The sequence below is a fragment of the Sceloporus occidentalis genome, unplaced genomic scaffold, assembly GCF_023333645.1.
Source record: "Sceloporus occidentalis isolate IW3139 unplaced genomic scaffold, rSceOcc1.0.p SCAF_173, whole genome shotgun sequence".
NCBI classification, from domain to species: domain Eukaryota; kingdom Metazoa; phylum Chordata; class Lepidosauria; order Squamata; family Phrynosomatidae; genus Sceloporus; species Sceloporus occidentalis.
The window spans coordinates 1,812,293-1,836,165 of NW_028317153.1; the positions used below are offsets into that span (position 1 = coordinate 1,812,293).

At 38.7% G+C, this 23,873-nt stretch overlaps 1 protein-coding gene across 1 annotated transcript in view; it reads left to right on the forward strand.

Annotated features, from left to right (window-relative positions):
• The window catches only part of LOC149279303 (potassium voltage-gated channel subfamily B member 1-like), a 51,277-nt gene extending 32,263 nt beyond the window's left edge, over positions 1 to 19,014 (forward strand). Inside the window, exon 2 of the mRNA XM_089501367.1 lies at positions 16,957 to 19,014. Coding sequence (XP_089357493.1) covers positions 16,957 to 19,014 — 2,058 coding nt within the window. The remainder of the gene's footprint in view (positions 1 to 16,956) is intronic.
• Positions 19,015 to 23,873: the final 4,859 nt, after the last annotated feature.

Sequence of the window (23,873 nt, forward strand, 5' to 3'; positions counted from 1 at the left end):
CACGAACCTGGGAATACCTGTGATCCTCGGAAACGGAGCCTAAGGCGAAAGCCTGGATACAGGGTAGACATAATATAACGGGTGGAAATACCCTGGAAACACAACCTTTTTAAAGGTGCTGTTCCACTTAATGCTGTCGCCTCAAACCCTCTCTAGAAATAATTATTTAATCATATCAAATATAGTTTCATTATATTATTCAGGGAATGCTTTATTGTCATGTGACACAAAAGAAGGCACTGATAGACTAGAAACCCCATGTGCCTTAGCCGGGTCGTGCATGATAAGCTTTGCATTGTAACTGTATATCCAGAGCATACCTGCCAACAGGCCACAACTTACCAGGAGAGTCCTAACAACCTGGCTGTCGGGTGTCTCAGCAAATGCTGTTAATGAAACAGAAATTATCTTTCTCATTTGATCTTCAAACAAACGCTTGAAGCCAGCGATGCTCATTTTGCAGGGGATTATGTGATGGATTATGTGGCTATTAAGGGAAATATTTATATTTTAATTGCAGCAAAGTAGCACAAATGTGACAAAAATGAATCTCTTCGGGGAAATATATTAGCTCAAAATGACCAAATGCTCCGTTTACCCAGAAAAAACATAATGGGGAAACTATTCTGTAAAGCTCATCGTCATCAGGGATGCATTTTTCGCGGGTCCCTGACTAAAGGGGGCATCTAGTTACCCTACGGTTTGAAGGAATACGTGGATATGGTGAATGTTTTTGTACGGGCGACAAAGGGTGATCGGAACATATGAGATCAGACCTAATACCTTAATATTGGCCCAATGTGTCAAATGTCCAAAATGGGACACTTTTAATTAAATAGGGTGTGATTATGGGTGGGGTTAGAGACGTTGCTGGGGTGGGGCTTTACCTAGACTTTTTATGTGACTTTATGCCCCATTGCAGGGTATTTGTGTAACTGAGTGGGGCATTTAGAAGAAGAATAATGGGTTTTATTTACCCTGTTTAATTTATAAAGCAGTTTCCTGCTGTTTCTATACACATTATTGGGGCTTTTAGGGCTGTAGAACCCTGCGATACCCTCATACCCAGCAAACATTACCTGGCTATGACCTCCTAGAAAAGAGGGGCAACAGGGATTTGGGGAACAAAGACTGACTGGCCACACTAAACAGGGACACTTGGGAGGTATGTCCCAGGTTTTCAGGACTGTAAAAGACACAGTTGTCGTTCTATAATCACTGACGCAGCAGTTGAGGTCCGGAGAACGACATATAACTGATCGGGTCAAGGTTGTCTCTTAGTTCAGGAAATGAGACCTTGACCCATTTAACACTCAAGACATTTCTAGCTCATGGTGGTCTCTCCCAATACACATCATGATCAACTGACTCGTCACATGAACAGAAGCTGGAAGACGATTGGCTGAACCACAAGCGCCGATGGTGACAGATGGCATTGTTTTTAAAATACACCGAAGGCCATTTCCAGGAGTATCTGGATGACAATGATAGAGCGTTAAATGATATTATGTGTTTGAAAATCTGATTTTTAAATTTGCATCGTATAGGCAAATATTCACCGAACCTAAAAATAAAAAAAAATAAAAAAAATCACGTCTGGAAATGCGGACATGGCGAGGAAAATATATAAGAAAATACCTCTAAATAGGTAACCTTATTATTTTAAGATAAGTGGAGATTGGGATGATTCTGAATTCTAAAAACGGACAGTGATTGCGATTGATTTTTTTGCATTTCGGCAGGAATTTTCTTTTTCAATGGAAAATCTTCCATCGGCAAACGAATAATGACTCATTTACATTTTGTAATTAGTCTTCGGCATTTGCCTAGTTACTGAGTGTGCCGCTGAATATGCACACGCGTCCTCCAGTTAATGAAATCCATCGTATCCAGGTAGGAACGATCATTTGCTTGATTGAAACGCATTGATTTCTACTAAGCTTATGAAAGCTCCATGCTATGGCTCTTTAAAGATTAAACATTGGAAACTTAGAAAATTTGGCAACCGTTAAGAACCATTCGTCCCACTGCTATAAAAACATTGAGCCTTATTTAGCTCCAGTTCAAACAGAAATACAGTCCATGCTAAATAGACTTTAAGCTCAAATGAGGCGCTGTCAGTTATGAGGACCCGACTTCAAGTTGTTTCGTCCATAAACTAGCAGAAAGTTGCTATTAAAAGCAAAGTTGAATAACATGTTTATTCACAAAAATCAAGTTGGGTTAAGTTTAAACTCAAGTTGAGAAAAGGGCTCTCAGGAAGAGATGCCCAGATCTTCCATTCAACTTAACTGGACTGACAGACCCTAAGACAGTATTAGTAATTGGATCACACGCTTGAGGTTCACCTTGACTATAGCCATTTTAAACTCAACAGCAGCTCCAGTCAACTCAACAGGGGACTTAGTGTCCAACTCTACAGCACTTAACCCAACTCGACAGGAGACTCATTGTCGTACTAAACATTATTGCACTCAACCCAAGTCAACAGGACACTCTGTGCCCAACTCAACAGCGCTCAACCCAACTCAACAGTAGACTTAGTGTCCAACTCATCAGCTCCATACCCCACTCAACAGTAGACTTAGTGTTTAACTCATCAGCTTTGTACCCAATTCAACAGGAGACTTGGTTCCCAACTCAACAGCATTAAATTCACCCCAACTCAACAGAGGACTCTGTGTCCAACAAAAGAGCAACTTAACTTTTTGTGAAAGAGTTGCTTTTCGAGTTGGCTTAGTCTAGTAACATTGAGTGGTCTTAAATTAGGGAACAGATCCCAATGACAGGACATCTTAGACAGAGGGGCCTCCCTCTTAGAGTTTCATTAAAACGAGTCTGTAAACACTGAAACAGCCAAGCTGAAAACAGTCCCAGTTTGTTCTGGACAGACCCATCAGTGGGACTTATACCACTTTTGGACACAGGTGGCCAAAGCTTCAAGATGTCAAATCTAAGACATTGTTACTTGAATTACTACCCTCTAATCTACTCTAATAATCCACATCAATTTTCCTGTATAATTCACTATCGGTTCTGTATTAAAATACACACGGTGACAAAATAAATGCATTCCCTCTTCCTCTGGCTGACAGAGGTTCATTGATTCTGGCCCCTGTCCATTTCCGCGTCTGTGTTTACTTTCGGCTCATATAGTTCCAAAATTCTTTCTACACTGTACCAAAACTTTATTGTTTGGGAACCAAAGATCTGTGCTGTCAGGACAATCTTTAGAAAGAAGAAATATTCTGCACTCCCTACTTTATTTTGATTCTTTACTTGTTAGCATTTCTGTACCAAAATGTAACCTAATTTAAGCCAAAACTGTTAAAAAAAAACCAAAAAAAAACGCATTATTAAAACGCACCCTTCAATTATTGTAAGAACCTTAAGAACCCTGCCAGATGCATTTTTCATGACTGCTTCTTTCCTGATCCACTGACCTTAGAGGGAACACAGGCCGCAACAAACCCTTCTGTTGGGCAGGGGACCATTGGACGTCTTTATGGTTTCCTTCCAGATCTTCAAGAAGAACAAAATGTTTTCTTCCTTGCAATTCCATGAATATCCACTAGGGCTACCAAGACTTCCAATGACACCTAATTGGAATCTCTCCACATTCACTTGTGTCGAGTTTTCTTAGCCGTTATTTTGAGATAAAGCATAAGAAACCCCACAGAGGAAACTAAATGAAAAATAGATATTTTTTCCTATGTGATAGCCATCAATGACGACCAAATCTTAACATATTTCAGTGAAACCAAATGCCAAGTCATTTGTTACAGCACCGTTTCTGCTGTACAGATGACTAATGAGAGATTGATGAACGTTCTGTGTCCCTTTGTTGCCAATTTATGTGTAATATAAGTGGCATTTACGGCAAACACAGCCTGTCGGTTCGCTGGGTTATGTAGAGATGATGTCATCTGTTTAAATTTATCCAATCTCTTCTTGAACTGCACTGCCGTATCACTTGCTATTAATCGCGGACTGAGGTTAGAAACCTGTGTATCTCCAGGGATTATGGGAATTGTAGTTTATGCGTTGCTTGTAAGCGCTTTTCAAGTTCCTGTCTCATTGTGCGTCGATTGTGTGCTAACATCGATATGGGGGTAGTCCTGGTCATCTGTGAAGTATATCCATCTTAGGTGAGCCTAGAGTATTTTGGGGGGTACAATGTGCATACCTAGGAACTCTCCGGAGACTCCGGATGAAGCACCGCTTCTCTGAGTCACTATGGGGGAACTCCAGGTTGCAGGAGTGTGTGGCCTGCCAGGTCAGTGGGCATCAGACATCAGCGGAACCACCTGTGACATCAGCGGGACCATCTGCGTCATCAACCGGACCGCCTGCAACATCAGCAGGACCGTCTACCAACGTCAGCCACTGCAAGGGTCCCAGGTATGACGGTGACCCCCCCCCCCCCCATTGTGCTGCTCCTGGAGATCTGCCCTGTCGCTGCCCCTTCGCTGAAAGAGGACCGCTCAAACATTTGATTCAAGGAGCACAAGAACATCTGATCAGCATTGGGGATCCTGAAGTAGAGACGAGGACTCTTCTTGTTGTAGGGATATCCCGGCCAAATTCTAGATTACAATAAAAAAAACTTATAGCCTCGGTAATCTTTTACCCAATATATAGGTCAGCCCCTCCCAATGCATTCTCCCCGAGCGGCTGGGTTCTAACGTGTACCCACACGTGACCAACATGGACACGCATTTACCAGCCATGCACAAAAATAAATGAAATGACAGACGAGACATCGGTCAGGTGGGTGACACAAAAGACGAGCATTTAATAGCGGAGAATATGTCATTAGCCATACAAGTCCTGAAAGGTGACACGTGACACTTAATGGTAATTATTGTTACAGGAATGAATAGCTTTTGGCACCGAATTCACTGCTCTATGCAAAAAGGGAAGAAGAAAAAAAAAATCAATGCTATCCATTAGTGGCTATTGTATGGAGTCAAAACAAACCCAAGCAATAAATGTCATGATTACGCGGCAAGCAATTTAAATCCCCTTCGCTGATTGCCATTTCAGCGTAAAGCGAACGGTGGAGACTCTAGGAATTACCGGGCAGGCCGCGTTATTTAAAGGGAATCTGTAATGAAATATTACTTTTCAGTTACTTGGAAAAGCAAAAAAAATTATGTAAATGTTTCCCATGCTCCACGCTGATACATACAATGCAAGCCAATGTATAGAGCAAAAAAATAGAATGTATTGGCTTGATGGCACATGCCGCCAAAATGTTGATGTTTTGGGTTCTTGGGTTATGTTGGCACCACATTGGTTATTTTCTCAGGGCACTCTGCATGCAGTAAAGGGGAGGGGTCAGAAGCATTCGGGGCGGAACATGTGCTCATAACTCCACCCACATAATGTGACATCACATTATGACAACCTGAGTAATTGGTAGACTCGGCTACTTTATGGAGCAATATGCACATCGATAATTTGTTGCAGACAGTGACACGTACTGATGTCATAAACAGTGATGTAATCTGGCCTAGGCCAACTGGTGGGGGGGTGAGGGTGATCACCCCCTTGGGTGATCAGGGCTCCAGTGTGCTGTTGCCCAATTGGCTGATTATAGGTGAGATCTCTGATCTACCCGAATGGCCCAGTTGCTCAGCACATTTAAAGGTTATATGTGTCTTTAAGTAACGGAGTGCCGGGATATGATGCCATATCCCCGCGCTTTGTGTCTTAAAGGTGCGTGGCACCTTTTAATGCAGTGAAGATGCCAGCAACGGACAGGGTGGCCGGGGCCACCAGAGATATACATCCACTGGTCACAAAGGGAACTGAACCCATGAATTTAAGGCCCCTTTCCCACTTGATCTTTACATTTACAAGTCCTCAAACTGTAAAGCCACAGCGTGGGTTATAAGAATGCGCATTCAGCGTCCTACATTATTACTGCATCATTTTTGGAGGATTGGTTAACTTTCTTGAATTCCCAAATTACATGTTTAGAGCCAACGTAAGCGAAGGCAGCGCAGCGCTCCGATTAATTATTTACCTTCCGAACATGCGCTTCCCTACAGCTGCCAACAGCGAAAAGAGATTTCCAGATAAGTTTTGCCACGCAAAAGTATTATATAGCTGGAGGCGATCGTGGGGCAAATCAGGCCGGGGGACTATTTAAAAACACATGTAAACATTTAAAAAAAAAATACATTTCTTTATAAAGAACAACCAAATATTTAACAAAACAATTTAATTATAAGAAAACAATTCTCAAACATTCCAAACTTTCTATCCCATAATTTCAAATATCCAGATCACGGTCTCTTTAATACAAGCTCGGTTGCCACGTTCTAGGTGCCTCAAGGCAAAAAAGCGTGGGGGGGGCCATCAACTCTCCGACACTCATCTAACGTCCTGATGACCTCATACATGTCTGTTTTTAGGATATTAAAAGACTTTAAATTCCTGGCGTATCCCAGCATGCAGCTGACCTACCCACTTTTTGATTGGCTACTCGTCTAGCAGTTGTTTTGTAACACGTTTTATAACTGGTGCAGAAAACAGGAAGTAGGAGGAGGTTTAACTGAGTGCCCAAAGCGCCTCGGAATAAATGAAATATTTTATTAGGGGGGGGGGGGACTGCAGTGTGACACGTGGAAAATATCGGCACAACATATAGGCAGGTTTTTTACGCTCTAATGATCAACGTCAAATATTTGTAGATGACAAAGTCGCTTTAACATACGACTCGTCTGCCTCGACATGACGAACAGTGTTTACTGAACATAACGCTATCAGGCGATGCCAGGATTACCGCAGCAGCACCGCCGATGGATACATTGACGCCCACGCATCCTTGCGTATGCCCTAATAGTTTTACACTTTGCGACTGGCATCGTTTAACCGAGCGGAGGTCGCTGGGAAAATAGAATCTGGAGTGTAGGGAAGCACAGATGGGAAATGTTTCACCATTTTATTACCGCGTCTGTCTTTGATAAATTGCTCACTCATGGCACAAATGGTAGCCGACATTCCGTGGTCAGCCGCAGATTCGAAAAAATCGTGACTACGGGGGGGGGGGGAATCTCATTCCGCCTGAAATGCATCATTTTTTATGTCTTTTCTCCTCCCTTAATTTAAATGAATGTTTTATAAAAGCAGATAATTAGCCTGCATTAGGGGGTAGCCATCAGGTAACGCTAGCCGGTATCTGGCTAGACGTAGGCTGGCGAGCATTATTTGGTAGTCCGGAAATTTATGAGAAGCTACTCATAGCTGCCAACAGTCCTGGTGCTCTTAGGCATCTTGGCAAATATCCTGATTACTAAAGGGTTGCCAGCAGCTTTGCTTGCCAAAACATTAACATATTTTTGTGAGATACATGATAACATTTTAGATAACACCGGATGAGCGAAGGTGGCACAGAACTGCACTATGACACATCTGGGGCAGATTGTGGGGCAGTTGCGTTCTTCAGTATGCTAACTAGATTAATATATGTTAACAGGTATGTCTATGTATTTATTTTCTGTAGATTTAATCACCTTTATTTAAAAAAAAAAACTATTTCAGTTTCTATGGCAACAACCATGGCTTGATTTTGTGTCATATGACAATTAAGTGTTCCCAGTAAAAATTAATAAATTAGGCAAAATTTTACATGATTAAAGACCATTTCCCGTCACCAAAGGGGTGCACTTTTGCTTCAGGGGGTGTGGTTATAGGTGTGGATGGGGCAGGGCTTCACTTTAAATGAGTGGGGCATTTAGAAGAAGAAGAATGGGTTTTATTTACCCTGTTTAATTTATAAAGCCATTCCCTGCTGTTTCTAGACACATTATTGGGGCTGCATACTTACCCCTGATGTCTCAATATATACCAGGGCAATAACTCGGCCAAATTTAGAAATTTCATGCTGTTTACCGGTCAGGCATATAAAAAAGGAACCGAAGATTATCATTCAACCCATTTGAAGGGCTCGATATAGCTCTAGATCGCGCAGAATCAGGACTCCCCTGAGGGATACTCTTAAATCTAGAACAAGGTCATAGAGGAGCCACTGTGTGAGTTCACATAGCCTCTGGATTATACGCTGTCTACAGTCACACTGAATTATCTTTAATTAGGGCCGTCAGGTGCCTCCGTGACGAGATCTTGAGTCACAATTACAGGATAACTTTTTTTTTTTTGTAACCTCATAGTGACCGGACCATAATGATGAGAAGAGACAAGACTCACGCCACCGACCTTAAAGGGCATATAATAAATATATAAATATATATATATATATATATATATATTCAATAATTAAAAATAAAAAAACCTAAATGCCCCTATGTTTTTTAAATATATATATATATATCACACAAAAAAAAGTCATGTAATATCTGTGAGGTCTAAACTTGCTCAGGTATTTTTTTTTCCATACTTTGAATCAGGTTTGAACGTCACCAAAGTGTTTCATTTTAAACATTTTTGCTCCAGTTGAAATTTATTCAGAATTTGTTTGGAATTGAATGTTTCGATTTTTTTTATTTTTTTTTTGGCAACAATTTTTTGTTACAATAAATAATAAGTCTGCCTTAATTGGGACTAGATGACCTGCGTCTTACTCTGCTTTGTAAATGAAATTCCAATTAAATGTCAAATTTCGACATCCAATCATTGTGCAGTATATCTACCCCTCCAATTATATCTAATGGGTATCTGGCTTTGAGTAATTGGGAAGTGATATCTTGTTACGGCGGCCCTTAAATGATTGACACGGAAACCTTATTTAATTAACTCCTCCGTTAACATCGCAAACAGATTTGTTATCTTTGTTGTTGTTGTGAAATATTTCAACTTCAGTTATTTCCTTTACTGATTTTTTTGAATGAAAAGCAAATGTTTTCCATTAAAATAACATGAAACTGCAGAAATCCAGCACAGGCAGGGTTAATGCTATAAATGACTATTGTAGCTAAAAACTGCTGATTTTTAATGGAATCTCTCCATAGACATACAGAGGCCCTTTATCACTCCCATCAGTCCTGTGTTCCAATGGCCCTTTATCACTCCCATCACTCCTGTGTTCCAATGGCCCGTTATCACTCCCATCACTTCTGTGTTCCACTGACCCTTTATCACTCCCATCACTCCTGTGTCCCAATGGCACGTTGTGTTCGCTGATCCAAGTTTCAGTTTAAAAGGCTAACTGATGGTTAGAAAACCCTTTTGTAATTATGTTAGTTTCCTTGTTTTCTATAGAAAACGGCTCAGTGACCCCAAACTTTTGAATGGTCATGTGTGTGTGTGTGTGTGTGTGTGTGTGTGTGTGTGTGTATATATATATATTAATTAAGAAGCATTTATGAAATCAGCCATGTTAATAATAAACACATTGTTTAGGAGCAGCCAGTGTCTTTTACTATCACGTTAAAAATACCTGCATATTAAATAAAGCTTTAATTAGCAGATGTTATCGGCTCAACATAAATATTGGCAGAGCTATTGATCTGATTTATTGGTTTTCATTCACACTGCAGGAATAGTCAATTGACCGTCCTGGACCACTTTTAGCATTCATTCAGATCTGTCCTGGTCTTACGCTTACTGGCGCTAATCCGGGTTAAGATGCACTCAGATGACGTTTTAGTGCTTCTTAGAAGCTTCTTCAATGGAAAAAGATTATTTGAGTTTTAATTAATTAGGGGAACAAGATATTGATAGTTTTGATGGTGAAAAAAAGAAAAAAAATCCATACTTGATAACAAGGTTACGCTGGAATTGGAGATAAAAACACACAATGGATCCCACCACGTTGGTCTGTTTCTGGACCTCCAAACTCCCTTTCTGTCAGTTTCCATCTGAAGAGATCTCCTGAGGTCCTAAAAACCCATCCTAACTTTAAATCTTCTTCTGTGTTGGCCCAATAAACGGCATCGACATAAACTAAAGGCTCCATTTAAGGTGTTATAAATTAAAATGTTAACATTTCCAAGTTGACAATAGGCGTAAGCAGAAAAGGGTCAATATCCTTCATTCTCTAAGGCAAACCCTTTAGCCCCCAGAGTGTTCGGATATGGTTAGTTATGGAAGTTTTACTTTACTGAGAGAGTGGTAGATAAGTGGAACAACCTTCCAGCAGAAGTTATGGAGGCTAATACTTTGGGGAATTTAAACATGCATGGGATAGGCATTTGGTTCTGAATCTAAGACGAGACTAACGACTGATTAAGGTTTGAGTCTCAATAGCAGAAGAAACAGGCAGACTAGATGGGGGCCGAATGGGACCGATCTGTCTCATTTTGAAAACTAATGTTGAGGTAGGTACAAAAAGTGGCCCTCAAACTGTTGTAGGTCCAGCTTGACGGCCTAGAGGTGAAGTTGACCCAAGTTTCACCAAAACGACGACCCACTGGCTGAGAAATCCCAACCCTTGTAATAGTAACAAGCAGGAAAAGAAAGTGCTGCTTAAAACATTTTGGAACGTAGAGGTTAAAACTAAGTGAATTTCACCAAGAGCAAGAATCCTTCAGACAAGGACGACAGAATCCACACTGGGATACAAGACATATCAGGGAGCTCTCTTCCAGTACATGCTGTCTAAAGCATCTGTGACCTTGGATTGACGACTTTCCCCTAATTGGGATTTGTCTCTCCGGGGGCACTTCTTCTTTTTTTTAATATATATTTAAATCCCAAATGGGTCGGCTTTCCATCGGGCAGAAATATTTGTTTAAGAGATAATCAAACGACTTGGTCAAACAAGAAAAGATGTCCTTTGTAGAGGTGACATTGACGGCGTCCCTATTAACCAGCGAAGGTTATGTAAAAGAAGAACATTCGGGAGACAGGAGGCTGACTAAAGAAAACACCACCAGAATAGATTTTCATGAAACTAAACAAAAAATAGAGTAATAGTCTACAAAACATAAAAATAATAGTCAAGAAATATGAAAGATTTGAAAAAAGCTGATTTTGTTTTGCTCGTAGCTCTTTTTGCTTTCATATGGCTTAAAGGATGTATTATTCTTCCCCAAATTTTAAGTTACAATGGTGTAGAGATTAAAACTAGCAATGTATTTGTATTACAAAAACACATTATGCATGAAATTTGGGATCAGCAACCTTGACTTCCTGTTGTCAGGAAGCAAACACCTTGACTTCCTGTTGTCAGGAAGCAAACACCTTGACTTCCTGTTGTCAGGAAGCAAACACCTTGACTTCCTGTTCGAAGGATCTGCATGACTCCCCCCCCCCCATTAAGTTACCTTTCCTTTCCCCTGTTAAGTTGCTGATTGTTGTTGATTGGCTCAGGCAGCCTTTTTTAAAGGCCGTTGGGGGACTTCAGAACATTAAATAACGCTAATTTTACTAATTAGACCGTAAATAGGGACATTATTGCTGAGCTTCCGCTGATGATCATATTTAGCCAGCCTCAGATGGGAGTTGGAGTCAGAGTTGATTAACTTGTTCTAGGTAACTGCGCATTGTGGGAATTATAGTTCAGCACGTAAAAATTTCAGGCCTCATCCTTTTATTTCGGAAACCTATTTCTTAAAATCTAAAGACAGGATAATATTTCTACCCATGATAACGGCAAGATTTCCATTTTCACTTTATTTTCGAGGCTAAGCGCGCAGTGCCTTGCGCTATTAATACTCCAACTTGGAGTTCCCTAAGGAAATATCTGTCGCCTGGGTCCTAATAACCCCTCAGGACTGGTTCCGAATTTACCGTAATGATGGAAACTACTTTGCAATATCTCACGCTCTGACAAAAACAGGAGAGACTCCTAATGGAGTTCACTTTCCGTCTGAGGCCGTGACTTATTTCTCTTGAAAGTTCCTTCAAAGCATTCTTGGCCCATGTCAATACTTTGAGGACGTCTTTGGGAAAACATATAAATGTATAAATATGTGATTTACCAAAAAACTAAATATAAAAAGTGTGTTGTATGAGTATTTTAAGCTACACATTAGAATATAGACAGAGAGCAATAACGATACCATTACGTTCTTTGAGATTATTAATTAAAAAATAACAAAAAACAAACATTCCCATGCAAAGTCTTAAGTGGTGCCATCATCGGTACAACCATAGTAATGGTTCTGCTCATTGGTCAGCCCCATCAGTTACCATGGTGACAAGACAAGTTGTTGGATCATCGCTCGCCATGACCTGTGTGTTGATTAACCAGACTATGGTGGAAAACAAAGAAATCTGATAAACCCGATTGAGGGGACCGTGCGTGGAAAGATATAATTTTGGTGTCCTGGGCCAATGATCACTTCCTGGCTTACAAGGCTGGATATAGCAACGGCAATCCTATTATGCTTATCCTGAACTGTCCTCTAATGAACAGCGAAATGAACTCTGGAGAGAGTCGGAGTATAATTAAGGAGGTCCGGTTAGCTACCGGGTTGTAGAAGATAAACGCGTCTCCGACACAAATAGGGGCAGAAAGCTACGGTCTTCTCCCTACAAGAAAGGCGTTTCTGTTCGGTAGATGACATAGACGGGCATCCTCATAATTCATTTATTCGGCTGCTTCTAAAGCTAGAGAAGTAAAGGTTCCGTGCCAGCTTTCTGCTCCGAGTTACATCATGGGGGTACAGAGCCCCGGGGATCGCTCGTATCTATTATTAACAAGGTTTATTAATACTTTATCCGTGTACGGCGTTTCATAAGCCGGCGCTGGCTTGTGCTTCATCTTCCCAGGCTTGGGTAGAAATAACGAGTAAAGAGTCCTTCAAACGCTCGTGGAAATTCACCGAGAGCCTTCTAAGTTTCATTATTGATTTCCCTCCTTTGGAGTGCTAAGCATATAGCCGCGCGGTCTTTCAGGTGCCATATACTGAAAGAATATATCTAGAACCGAACCCAAAAGATGGAACTATAGTTGGAACGTGACGCTAATAACTACAATGTTAATTTTAAAAAAATTGGAGATACTAATCACCCTACATCTTACCCACCTCTAGCTTTTCCCTTATTCCTAATGATTCAATTACTTTTTTACATATCCTAAACCTATAAGCGCATAAAAGTAGCAGCCTTATAACTTTGTATTCTGTCCGTTAATTGCATGTCTCCTTGCATATCACCCATATGCCCCAGGACTAGCGGCCAGTCCTGGTATTAAACTTCGCTTCTGTCATCCTGGGTTGCACTTCTTCTTTCATGTTCGATTAATGTTATTTCTGGATGTTATAAGACTCTTGTGTTATTAAACAAATTACTTTGGCGATAAGTTACATTTTTGTAAGAGTAACAGTTTGCATGTAGAAAATTTAACTAATATAAAAATTATTTTCATCAAAATTAAAGCAACAACGCACATGGATACAGAACCATGCACAGACATACACACGCGTGTGTATGCGCTGTATATGTGGCTGGTTTCAGAGAACAGCGCCACCTAGTGCCGGATACCTGTAATAGATTATTGGGCTACCGGCATTTAAAACAAACCTTGGGTTTAACCGTTTGAAGGCAAGAGACTATTTTCTAATGCTATGTGTTGCACAAGACACTTAAATGGTTAAACCATTTGTAACGTACACATATATGTGCATTTCAAAGTAGAAAATCTTTGCAATAAACAATATTTAAGATTCTATCTATATGCTGTGTATATAAATATATATAATATTAATAAGTTAAAAGTTGCCCTAAGGATGTCTCTAGGATCATCAAGCCTGATGTAGAAAAGATATTATTCTTTTTAAGTTTATAAACCATTTAATATTTTATAAGAAAAATACTATGCTTACAGTATAAAGGCATAGATATATATGTCCCCAGTTGTCTGCAGAGCTAACAATCACAAATGTGCTTTTTGAATTGCAAAAAATTACGTGACCCACCTGAAAAAAACCTTTAAACCTAAATCTTGACTTTTTTTACAGAACAGAAAAATGCTGTTTTTTAACAGTTTCAGTTCTGTTCAGATATTCACCGGTTGTGGACTTTATTTAGTTTGTATCTGATTATAAAACCAGTAATAGAGTGACTTTTTTTTTAGTAGTTAGAGGACTGCTAGTCACATCATCCAGTAGCTCCAGATGGTGGAAGCTAGAGACGACACATACCCTCAAAGGTCTACCAGAGGCCGATGCTAAGCGCTCTCGCAGGTAGGAGAGGCTTTGTGTGAGACGGATCCCGAAAACAAAGCCCTGAACACCTGCAATCTTCAAACGCTTCTCCGTACAGCTTCCAAACAATAGCTTCCAGATCAAACAGAGCTTTCTTTCATTCCACTCGAGAAAATGATGAGCTGAGGATGTAACTTGGTTTCCTTTCCCTTTACAATTCGAAAATCAAAAGAATTGCGCATTTCCATAATTTTGCCCCGTGGAAAGGCTCATCCGCCATCTGGTATTTTTCTCATCAAAAGGAGATTAAGCGTTCAGACCAAGGTCTCTGAAAAGCTAGAAGGGGCCAAGTAATACCAAGATAATGTGTATCTCCATTAGCGCTGTCTAATGTCCTAGGACCCGGGTCTCGTTTTAAGGATAACAGCCTAATGGCTTTAATGGGCTTTGATTTTAGAAGTCATGGTCGGGATTCGAGTGTCTAAAATGAGCTTCAATCAAGACAATCAGGAAAGGAGAGGAACTCTGGTTGCTCTTCTTTTTTGTCATCTCCATGTCAACCAACACCGGCTAGTATTAAGTCCGTGAAAAGCTGTAAGGTTTTTGTTTCACTTGGCAAGAGGGTCCGGAGGGGCAGCTACTCACTGGGCTGCTCTGATCTGTAGATTTTGGGTTGCTGTCTTAAGTATCTTTCTGTGTTTTACTTGTAATTCCACATACAGCCACTGGGGGCATCTAGAGCAAAGAAGACTTTATGCAGAACATGTCTGGATCCTTGATGGATCTTCTGTGTCCTTTCTATGATGTCCTTCTTGATCCTTCTTGATGGTTGTGTACGGACCAGCCACATATAGTCTAGGGGAGTGTATTGTGATTCAAATGCATCGGGCCGCTTAGTAGGACTTGCCCCTGATGTTCAATGTAGCCAACTCTCTCCTGGTCACTACTGAGTTTCCTGCTGTGTTGAGGAAAAGGCACATAATGCTATTTCTGATAGTAGAAATGTATCTTTTTTTTTTATTGTCATTCCTTGTTCGGAATCCAAAGCTCCCTCTTGAAATATGAAGTGTTACCATCTGACATTTCGATTGTATACCGGCAGAGAAAGTGATATTTGTACAGGATTCTGGCTTCACTTTTAGAAAGCTGAGGCTTAAATCCCGCATTTTGCCTGTTTTGTTGCCAGTTTCAGCTAATAAAAGTCGTGTTTTCCTTGGTCGTTTGCTTTGAAGCTCTTGTTAAACGATATTTGCTAGATTTGGAATCTTAGCCAACAATTTCACTTCATCTTCTCAATCCACTGATGTTTCCATAGATTTATTATCAGTAAAGACTTTTTGGGTAACTTTAAGGATTGTCATTCACCAACCCAACCTATAAACCTATAGTATGTATCCAAACATTAAATTAAATGCATATAGTGGAGGAACTCCTAATATATTATGGGGCCTGGACCATGGACAAATTAGCTGATCACCTTAGTCGTTCCTCATTGGAAGAAGAAACCTTAGAGGTCTTCAAAACTTATGTGTATATCCCATGATGAATGTTTACCCATTAAAAGTTATCACATACTTTCCCAGACCCTCCTCCAGTTATCCGCCTTCTCGTCAACTATCTTAATTCAGTCGTTGAGTCTTTGAGTTACTTATCTGGTCGCGATCGTGGCCGTGAAGCCGATGCACACAAACTCACATGTTCGGTTTTAAGCCTAGAAGGTTTCTCCTAAAGATGGTGTCATCTGACCAGATAATGTCATCCACAGATACGTCCGAGGGTTAGCCTGAAAGCTCTAAAGCTTGACTTTTCTGGAACACGACTATCCATTTTTGGAAAAAATAGTAAGAGACGTCACAGGACATCAATGGCCAGATTTAAGGCAGACTAAGAACATCCTAAAACCCCAGTTTATTTAAAAGCATGTGTGGGACTAGTAACTTTTGAACCTGGGGCTCCTAGAAAGCAAGACTGGCCCTCAGTCCAGTGGGTAAATCAATCATTAAAGACGGTATAGGTGTTACAGTATAGCAATATTAAAGCTGTAATTAAAAAAAGACATGAAACAGAAGAAAAATAGCTCCTCTTTAAACAGTATGTCGCTGTGTGATCCGTTAATAAATATCACCGCGTTCTTTCATACCGGGCGTTCTTTTTATTACACAGTAAAATAACGTACAGCATAAGGTAGTGATAAACGAGAGACCCTTTATTGGAAAGTCGACGGGAGGCAGAGTATAGACCCAATGACGCCGCTCCCGGAACAAGCAGATAAAAATGATTTTATAGCTCTTCTTGCGAGTGACAATGAAACTTTAAGGTCATAGGAAACCATCAACCAGCTTTGCAAACACTGGATGTCAATAACGACGAAAAAGGGGAGCAGGGGATATATTAGCTGGTGATTATGTACGTATACGTGGATGTGACATTTTTATTAGAATGTCTGTTAGCGCATACAAATATATGCAGTAATAGCAACCCTGATCGACGGGAGTATATGTCAATGTTGAAAGATGTAAAAATGAACTTATTGTACACATCAGATTGTGCCACCACTTGGAAATATACAGGGATAGCTGTCGAATATTTTAAAAAAATTCTATTTTTTTTGTGTATTTAATTTTTAACCTAAAAACCAGGATCATGTCAGCCCACAAGTCGTAAATGAGGACACAGAAGAATCATTTTTTGTGCAAATATATTTTACTAATTTCGTATAGTTACATGCACTGTTTTTATAAATACTTTCTTTTATATCTTATAGATTTTAACATTTTTAGCTTCCTGCAAAAGTAGATATTTTTACTATACTATACTATAAATTGTATTCAAATTATATTAATTTGTAGAGTAAGAAAATATTAAAACTTGTTTTTTGTTTTCTTTTTTTTTCCAGATTTTGGCAATAATTTCCATCCTGTTTATTGTGTTGTCTACGATTGCCTTGTCACTAAATACACTTCCAGAACTACAAGGTATAGATGAATTTGGGCAAACGACGGACAACCCTCAGCTTGCGCACGTAGAAGCGGTCTGTATTGCGTGGTTTACAATGGAATACCTCCTGAGATTTCTATCATCGCCCAATAAATGGAAATTTTTTAAGGGACCACTTAATGTCATTGACTTGCTAGCCATCTTACCATACTACGTCACGATATTCCTCACAGAATCCAACAAAAGTGTACTTCAGTTCCAGAATGTTCGGCGAGTGGTACAGATTTTCCGAATCATGAGGATTCTCAGAATTCTAAAGCTGGCGAGACACTCGACGGGCCTGCAGTCCTTAGGTTTCACATTGAGGAGGAGCTATAATGAACTTGGACTTCTCATTCTATTCTTGGCTATGGGTATTATGATCTTTTCAAGCTTGGTCTTTTTTGCAGAAAAGGATGAGATTGATACAAAATTCAAAAGCATTCCAGCATCCTTTTGGTGGGCTACCATAACAATGACAACAGTTGGCTATGGAGACATCTACCCAAGAACGCTTCTTGGGAAGATAGTTGGCGGTTTGTGTTGTATTGCTGGAGTGTTGGTGATAGCTCTTCCCATTCCAATTATAGTAAATAATTTCTCAGAGTTCTACAAGGAACAAAAACGGCAAGAGAAAGCCATCAAACGAAGAGAAGCACTCGAAAGGGCGAAAAGAAATGGGAGCATTGTCTCCATGAACATGAAAGATGCCTTTGCTCGTAGTATAGAACTCATGGACGTAGTTGTTGAGAAGACTGATGACGTTCCAGGGAAAAAAGATAAGGTTCAGGATAATCATTTATCTCCAAGCAAATGGAAATGGACCAAGAGAACCCTATCAGAAACCAGCTCCAATAAATCTTTTGATGGAAAAGAACAGGGATCGCCTGAGAAGACTAGGTCTTGCTCTAGTCCACAAAACCTTAACGTTCAGCAATTAGAGGATATGTATAACAAAATGGCAAAAACACAATCACAGCCTATACTTACTTCAAAAGAGTCCAATCCGTCTGGTAAACCACCAGAAGAACTTGAAATGGAGACAATTCCTGGGCCAATGATCCCACTGTTAACAACTCACAAGGAGGGCATCATTGACATGAGGAGCATGTCCAGCATAGACAGTTTCATTAGCTGTACTGCTGAATTTCCAGAATCTGTAAGGTCTTCACACAGTCCATTTGCAATTCTTCCATATAAAACTAATAAATATGCTGGGAAGGATCCTTCTCGTGATCCTAGAGATGGTCGAGATAGGCCACTATCCTTGGATGTTAGTGGAGAAAGCTTTACTGAAATTTACCCCAAAGCTGATGGAAGTTGCCATTCTACATTTATTTTAGAAAGTCCAAAAAGCTTAGTGAAGGTCAAAAACCCTTTAATGTTTAGGTCCCTAAAAGTCAACTTTATGGAAGGCGATGGTGGTAACGTCCTACCCACCACCAACATACTGAGTCCTTCAGGACGCAGAGACGTTCACTCTAAGCTTGACAGTTCTTTTTATTCTGACCAGTCGATAAGAAGTCCAGAAACTTCATTGTACACGACAGCCAGCGCTCGAACACCCTCCAAGTCTCCTGAAAAACACATGGCAATTGCTTTCACTTTTCACGATGCTAATGTAAATAAATACATTGACGCAGACACAGACGATGAGGGTCAGCTACTTGACGGTTTGGAATCCTGTCCTTCCAAAGAATTGCTGGGTAGCCTGAGCCCAAAATACAACATCGCCAACAGTGGTCATAGAAAGCAAAGAGATGCCGTCCACAGAACGGAAAAGAATCATCTGGAAAGTATTGCTTTATCAACTTCTTCGAAGTTCTTTGGTCAAAACTGCATTTACTCCGCAGAAGGTATTACTGGAAAAAGTCAGGGAAACCTGGAAACTGTCAAGGTAGAAAATCACATCTCACCTGAAGTTCACGTGCTGCCGGGAGGGAGAGGACATTCAAATACATACGACCCCAGTATTTGACGTACGATTAAAAAAAAAAGACAACAAAATAATGAGGAATGTTCATTCGCGCACACTGAGCTTCTGCATGGCATGGATGAGGACTGAAGCTAGCGTCCGTTCCCTTTAGTCGGAGGGAAGGCAGAAAGAGGAAACAATGCAATGTTCCTCTCGAAACAAACTCAAAGATGTTTCCTAAACCACGCTAAAGACGTCACAACTCGGATAGGAATATTTGCTAATATTTGATCTCCTTTAAAGAAAACCTTTCTTGAAAGCCATTGTGACCAAATATGCCCCTAATTAACACAAACCTGCTTTTTTATATTATTTAATTGTATACAGAGTTTTAAACTGCATTTAACATAACGATGAAGGTAAGAAAAAATAAAAAAAGACTACCGAGGAATTTTTATTTTAATGCAATGCTGGGATTCTAAATGTGTAACAAACTCTGCGCCGGTTTACTGCGGTTGAAAGCGAACGGAATCTGGGAAATTTATGGTGTTTCTCAAACATTTTCTTTTTTTCGGTGTATAACGTAAGGTTAGTAGCGGGAGCACAGTCAAGGTGAGTTGCACCAGTTGATTTATTCTTACACCAGACGGCGTGGTACCAAACCACGCAGTTCTCGGAAGGATATAATAGTGTAAAAATCAGGGCATTAAATATTTTATCTATAAAAAAAATATCACACAAAGGAATTTAAAGATTTTAGAAAATATATTTAATAGATGAAAACATATATTTTTTGAGGGGGTTGGCGGAAGCATTTTGAATAATTTGCTTTTCGCCATATTTTTTTTTCTATGATACATAAAAGACACTTAACATTTTGCACAACCACTATAAGGAAGCTGTTTATAAAGATCATTGCACTTTAAAGTACTCACTACCTTAATTTGTGCCTGTAAATGCAATTTCTTTTTTTTTTTTTCTTTTTTTTTTTCTTCTTTCTTCCTTTAGAAAGCATTACTGGGAAAAGGTTTGGTCTCAGCGGAATCTTGGTACATTTAGAATTTACTTTGTAAGATAGTAATGTATGAAAAAAAGTTTACACTCGAGCCTTTGCACTGTTAAGAAATAAATGCAATTGTTGGTGGGAGCCTCACAAACTAAGATACGGATTTTTACGCGCAACTGAATTATTAATTCTGAAACAGGAACTTATATTTCCCTTTTGAGCAATTATAATTCTTTAACGCACTACTTATTTTTTCAGGGATAATTTAAATAACATTAGGGAAAAATGAAGCGCTCGAATAACCTATTAAGACATGTCTACTTGGCGCCTTCGGCAGAAAGTCAGTTGGTCATAGCCAAATGCTCTAAAATAAAAAAAAAATTCAGAAAATTCCATAAATCTGTTCAAATGCATGACAAAAATAAATGCTTATGAAAAAAAAATTCTATCATGTTGAATAAGAAAAAAATATTTAATTTATGGGGTTGGATTTAATCCGGAATATTATTCCAATGAACACTTTCCAGATTTTGAAATTAATTATAAATCTAAGAATGTATTAAGAAATCTATCGGCCTGCGTTTAATGGGCCAGCACTTAAGCCATAAATTAAATTATACTTTTTAATTTTATTGTTTTCATTATATATTCAATGCAAACCAACAAAGCATTCCAGCCAAACACTTTTTGATACCAAAGCAAAGTACGAGAGAGATATCATTAATTCACTTTGCCAATTCTGTAAAAACACAAAACTAAAGACTCTTAAAAAAAACCCAATATATATATATATATATATAATTAGTCCTTAATATTTATAACAACAAATGGCGAGATGGTTATTGTAAAGTCAAATGAAAAAACATATTTATTAAAAATAATCCAATAATAAAACTAATTTAAATTATATATATAAAAAAATATTTATTTTTAATAAATGCATTCCTGGTACACATTCCCAAGTTCTTACAAGAACTAGTTTTTGTCATATTTTGTCTCTGTTTGCTTTATTCTGTGTAATTATTGTTTGTTATTTGTTAAAATAAACTCTGGTTTAAAGAGAAATTATCAAATGAAGTAGTGAATGAAATAAATGGACATATTTTACATATAGTGATTTAAAATATGCATTATTTTCAGTGTTTTATTTTTTCCCTTTTTTATTGTTTTTTTGACATGTTCATGTGATAATTTCTTCTTAAATATCAGGTCACAAATGGTCACCCACATCGAGAACCAAGTGTTGACTCCAAGAATCATCAATTAACTTGATAATATTTGACATAGTCTACATTCAATTGGTGCAACTCTCCTTGTACACTGAAGCCTGGTGTCTCTTCTATCATGACTTCATTATGTTGGGGGGGGGCATATTATGTGATTGGTTGTGGAAAAAAAAGTATTTCCCATTGATATCAGGTGGGCAACACATTTTTCGTGGTGTGTCGTCACTTAACCGAGTAAGAGATTGTAAGTATGATGTCATTGTAAATCTTGTAATAAACTGTCGTTACACATCATGGACGATGAATTTCAGGTTCGGCACTAAAGCCAGAGTAAAATGCAATGTGTTCGTAGACAATGTATCATTGAACCATCATCTGCTGTAGAATTACAAATTTTATACCAATAAGTGGAACATTCTAATTTTCGTATCTGAAACATTAGATTCTTTAGTTTTTATTTTTTATTTTCTTTATTGGACTTTCATTTTGAGCGCCGCATTATGTGGTCCAAAAGAATATGTAATATAGACCTAAATGGACTGGCCGCATATCTGGAAACCGGGGGGATGCAAATCGAAGGTTTGACTTTCTCTGTTCGTGTTACATTAAGAAATAATAAAAGTCAATGTTTAGGAAAACTGTGGTAGCCAATAAAATGGGACTTACTGAGCTCACAAAATCATTTTAAGTCCATTTACATGACTTTTGGACTGTTAAAATCTATAACTATATATGCAATATCTGTTATATTTATGTTTTTCGTTGAAGTTATTTATTGGTGTGTTGTTAACAGCTGACGTCACTTTTTAAACCCAACACTCTTGGTTGAAATGGGGAAAACATGGAAAATACCCAGTATTTTTTTCTCTAAAAACTAATAAGGATGTAAACAAATGCATGATCAGCCCGAATTCTGATTTGGTTTCATCAAATTGAGCAAAATAATGTCTCCCTTTATATAAAATAATTACCACCAGTAAAAGGTATTAGTATAATTGAATAGCTAGAATAAACCATTTGGATTTTTTAAACACAATTTAAATTGATTTTTTTTTCAACTTTTGCCCCATTTAAAGCACTAGCACCATTTGGGTTTTTTTTGGTTTTTTTTCCTCAATTTAATTTGTTTGGGTTTTTTTGGCCCATTTAAAGCACTAGCGTAGTATTGCCAATTACACATGAGATATGTTATCTGTACTTTGTGCAAAAAATCCTCTCAAATTGAGACTGAAATTGTCACAATCTCCCCACGTATTTGTTCGCAAGTATATAGCCCAAGAAAGAAAACTGAATGCGTAAAATGCATAGCAAACATTACACAATTTATTCCCCGATTCAAATATTCTACAAATACTGAGAGGCACATAATCTCTAAATGTTTTTGTCTGTTATAGAAGAGTTATTTATTTGCTTAAAAATAAAACAATATATGTGCAGGAATGGTTTTCACACAATCACTCCACCATATCTATTATCTATTTTGTCTCCAGTCATGGGTTAAGGGATTTTTTATATAATCATTGATTCGAGAGTATTTATTTAGGATAGTCACCAGTAGGGTTTTATGGATGTTGTCAGTTGAGAGGCGATATTGGATAACCAATGAAATAACAATTACAATCTCCCTATTGACATAAAGAGCTTGACCTGCTCATGCCAATCCATGGGAATAAATAGTCACCCAATGAAATTAAGAAAGTGCTAGGAAGAAGTTGACATAAATCAGTGTTTTCACTGGTCAAACATGAACAGTAATTCACCTACTCATAAAATGTTGAGTGCCGCCAATGCAGTCTTTTCATGACGCACTCAACAGCTGTTGAGTTGGGTAGTGGTGAAATTGGCCCAATAGTCAAGTTAGTCGGTAAAGTTGACATCTTAGATTTTCAGTCTGTTTGGTTCATTGAGTTTGACCATTTCATAGTCGACTTAGATCCTCCTGAGGGGTCAAGTTGAAGCCTTTTGTCAACCCAACTGAACAACTTAATACAAGCCGACAGTCCATTAAAAGACCAATTTGCTATGCGTTACATTTCAACTCAACTTGTTACATTCACGTTACGACTGTTGCGTTGACAGTTGAGTTTACTTTATCGAAACAGATAAGTTGCTCCATTGATGCCAGTTTGGTTGAGCTGGCCTCAGAAACTCAACTGGATTTCCAACTGAATTGGCTTTACTATTAGTGAATAAACCTCTTTAAGTAAAATGTTTAAATGCATTTGTGGTCATGTTTATGGGGGCCTAGCCTTCTAGTTATGAGTTTCCATTAAAACATTTCCTACACGACTGCTCTTAAAATCAAATTAGCAGGGAAGAATAGCTCATAAAATCTCCTTTGCCATTGATGTTGACAGAAATGATTGGTGACATCTGTGCTTATATGAGTAATCTTGTTGAAATCAATTAGAATGGAATCCCACAGTTACAATACTCAGGAGATCAGAAATACAAAAATCAAATGCATCTCACACAAGAGTCACGTATTCCTAATATATGGTAAATTAGGAGATCACAAATGATGGAACCTGAATTGATTCAAGCAAGGTGGGTTAAAGATGTGTAATTATTCCACAAGGACATATATTTATGCCTCAATTTAGTAATAGTGCTCCACATAGTGTTACAAATACATTTATTCCTGCTTATAATAACCAAACACTTTGTTTTTTTTTATAAAGTAGAATTTA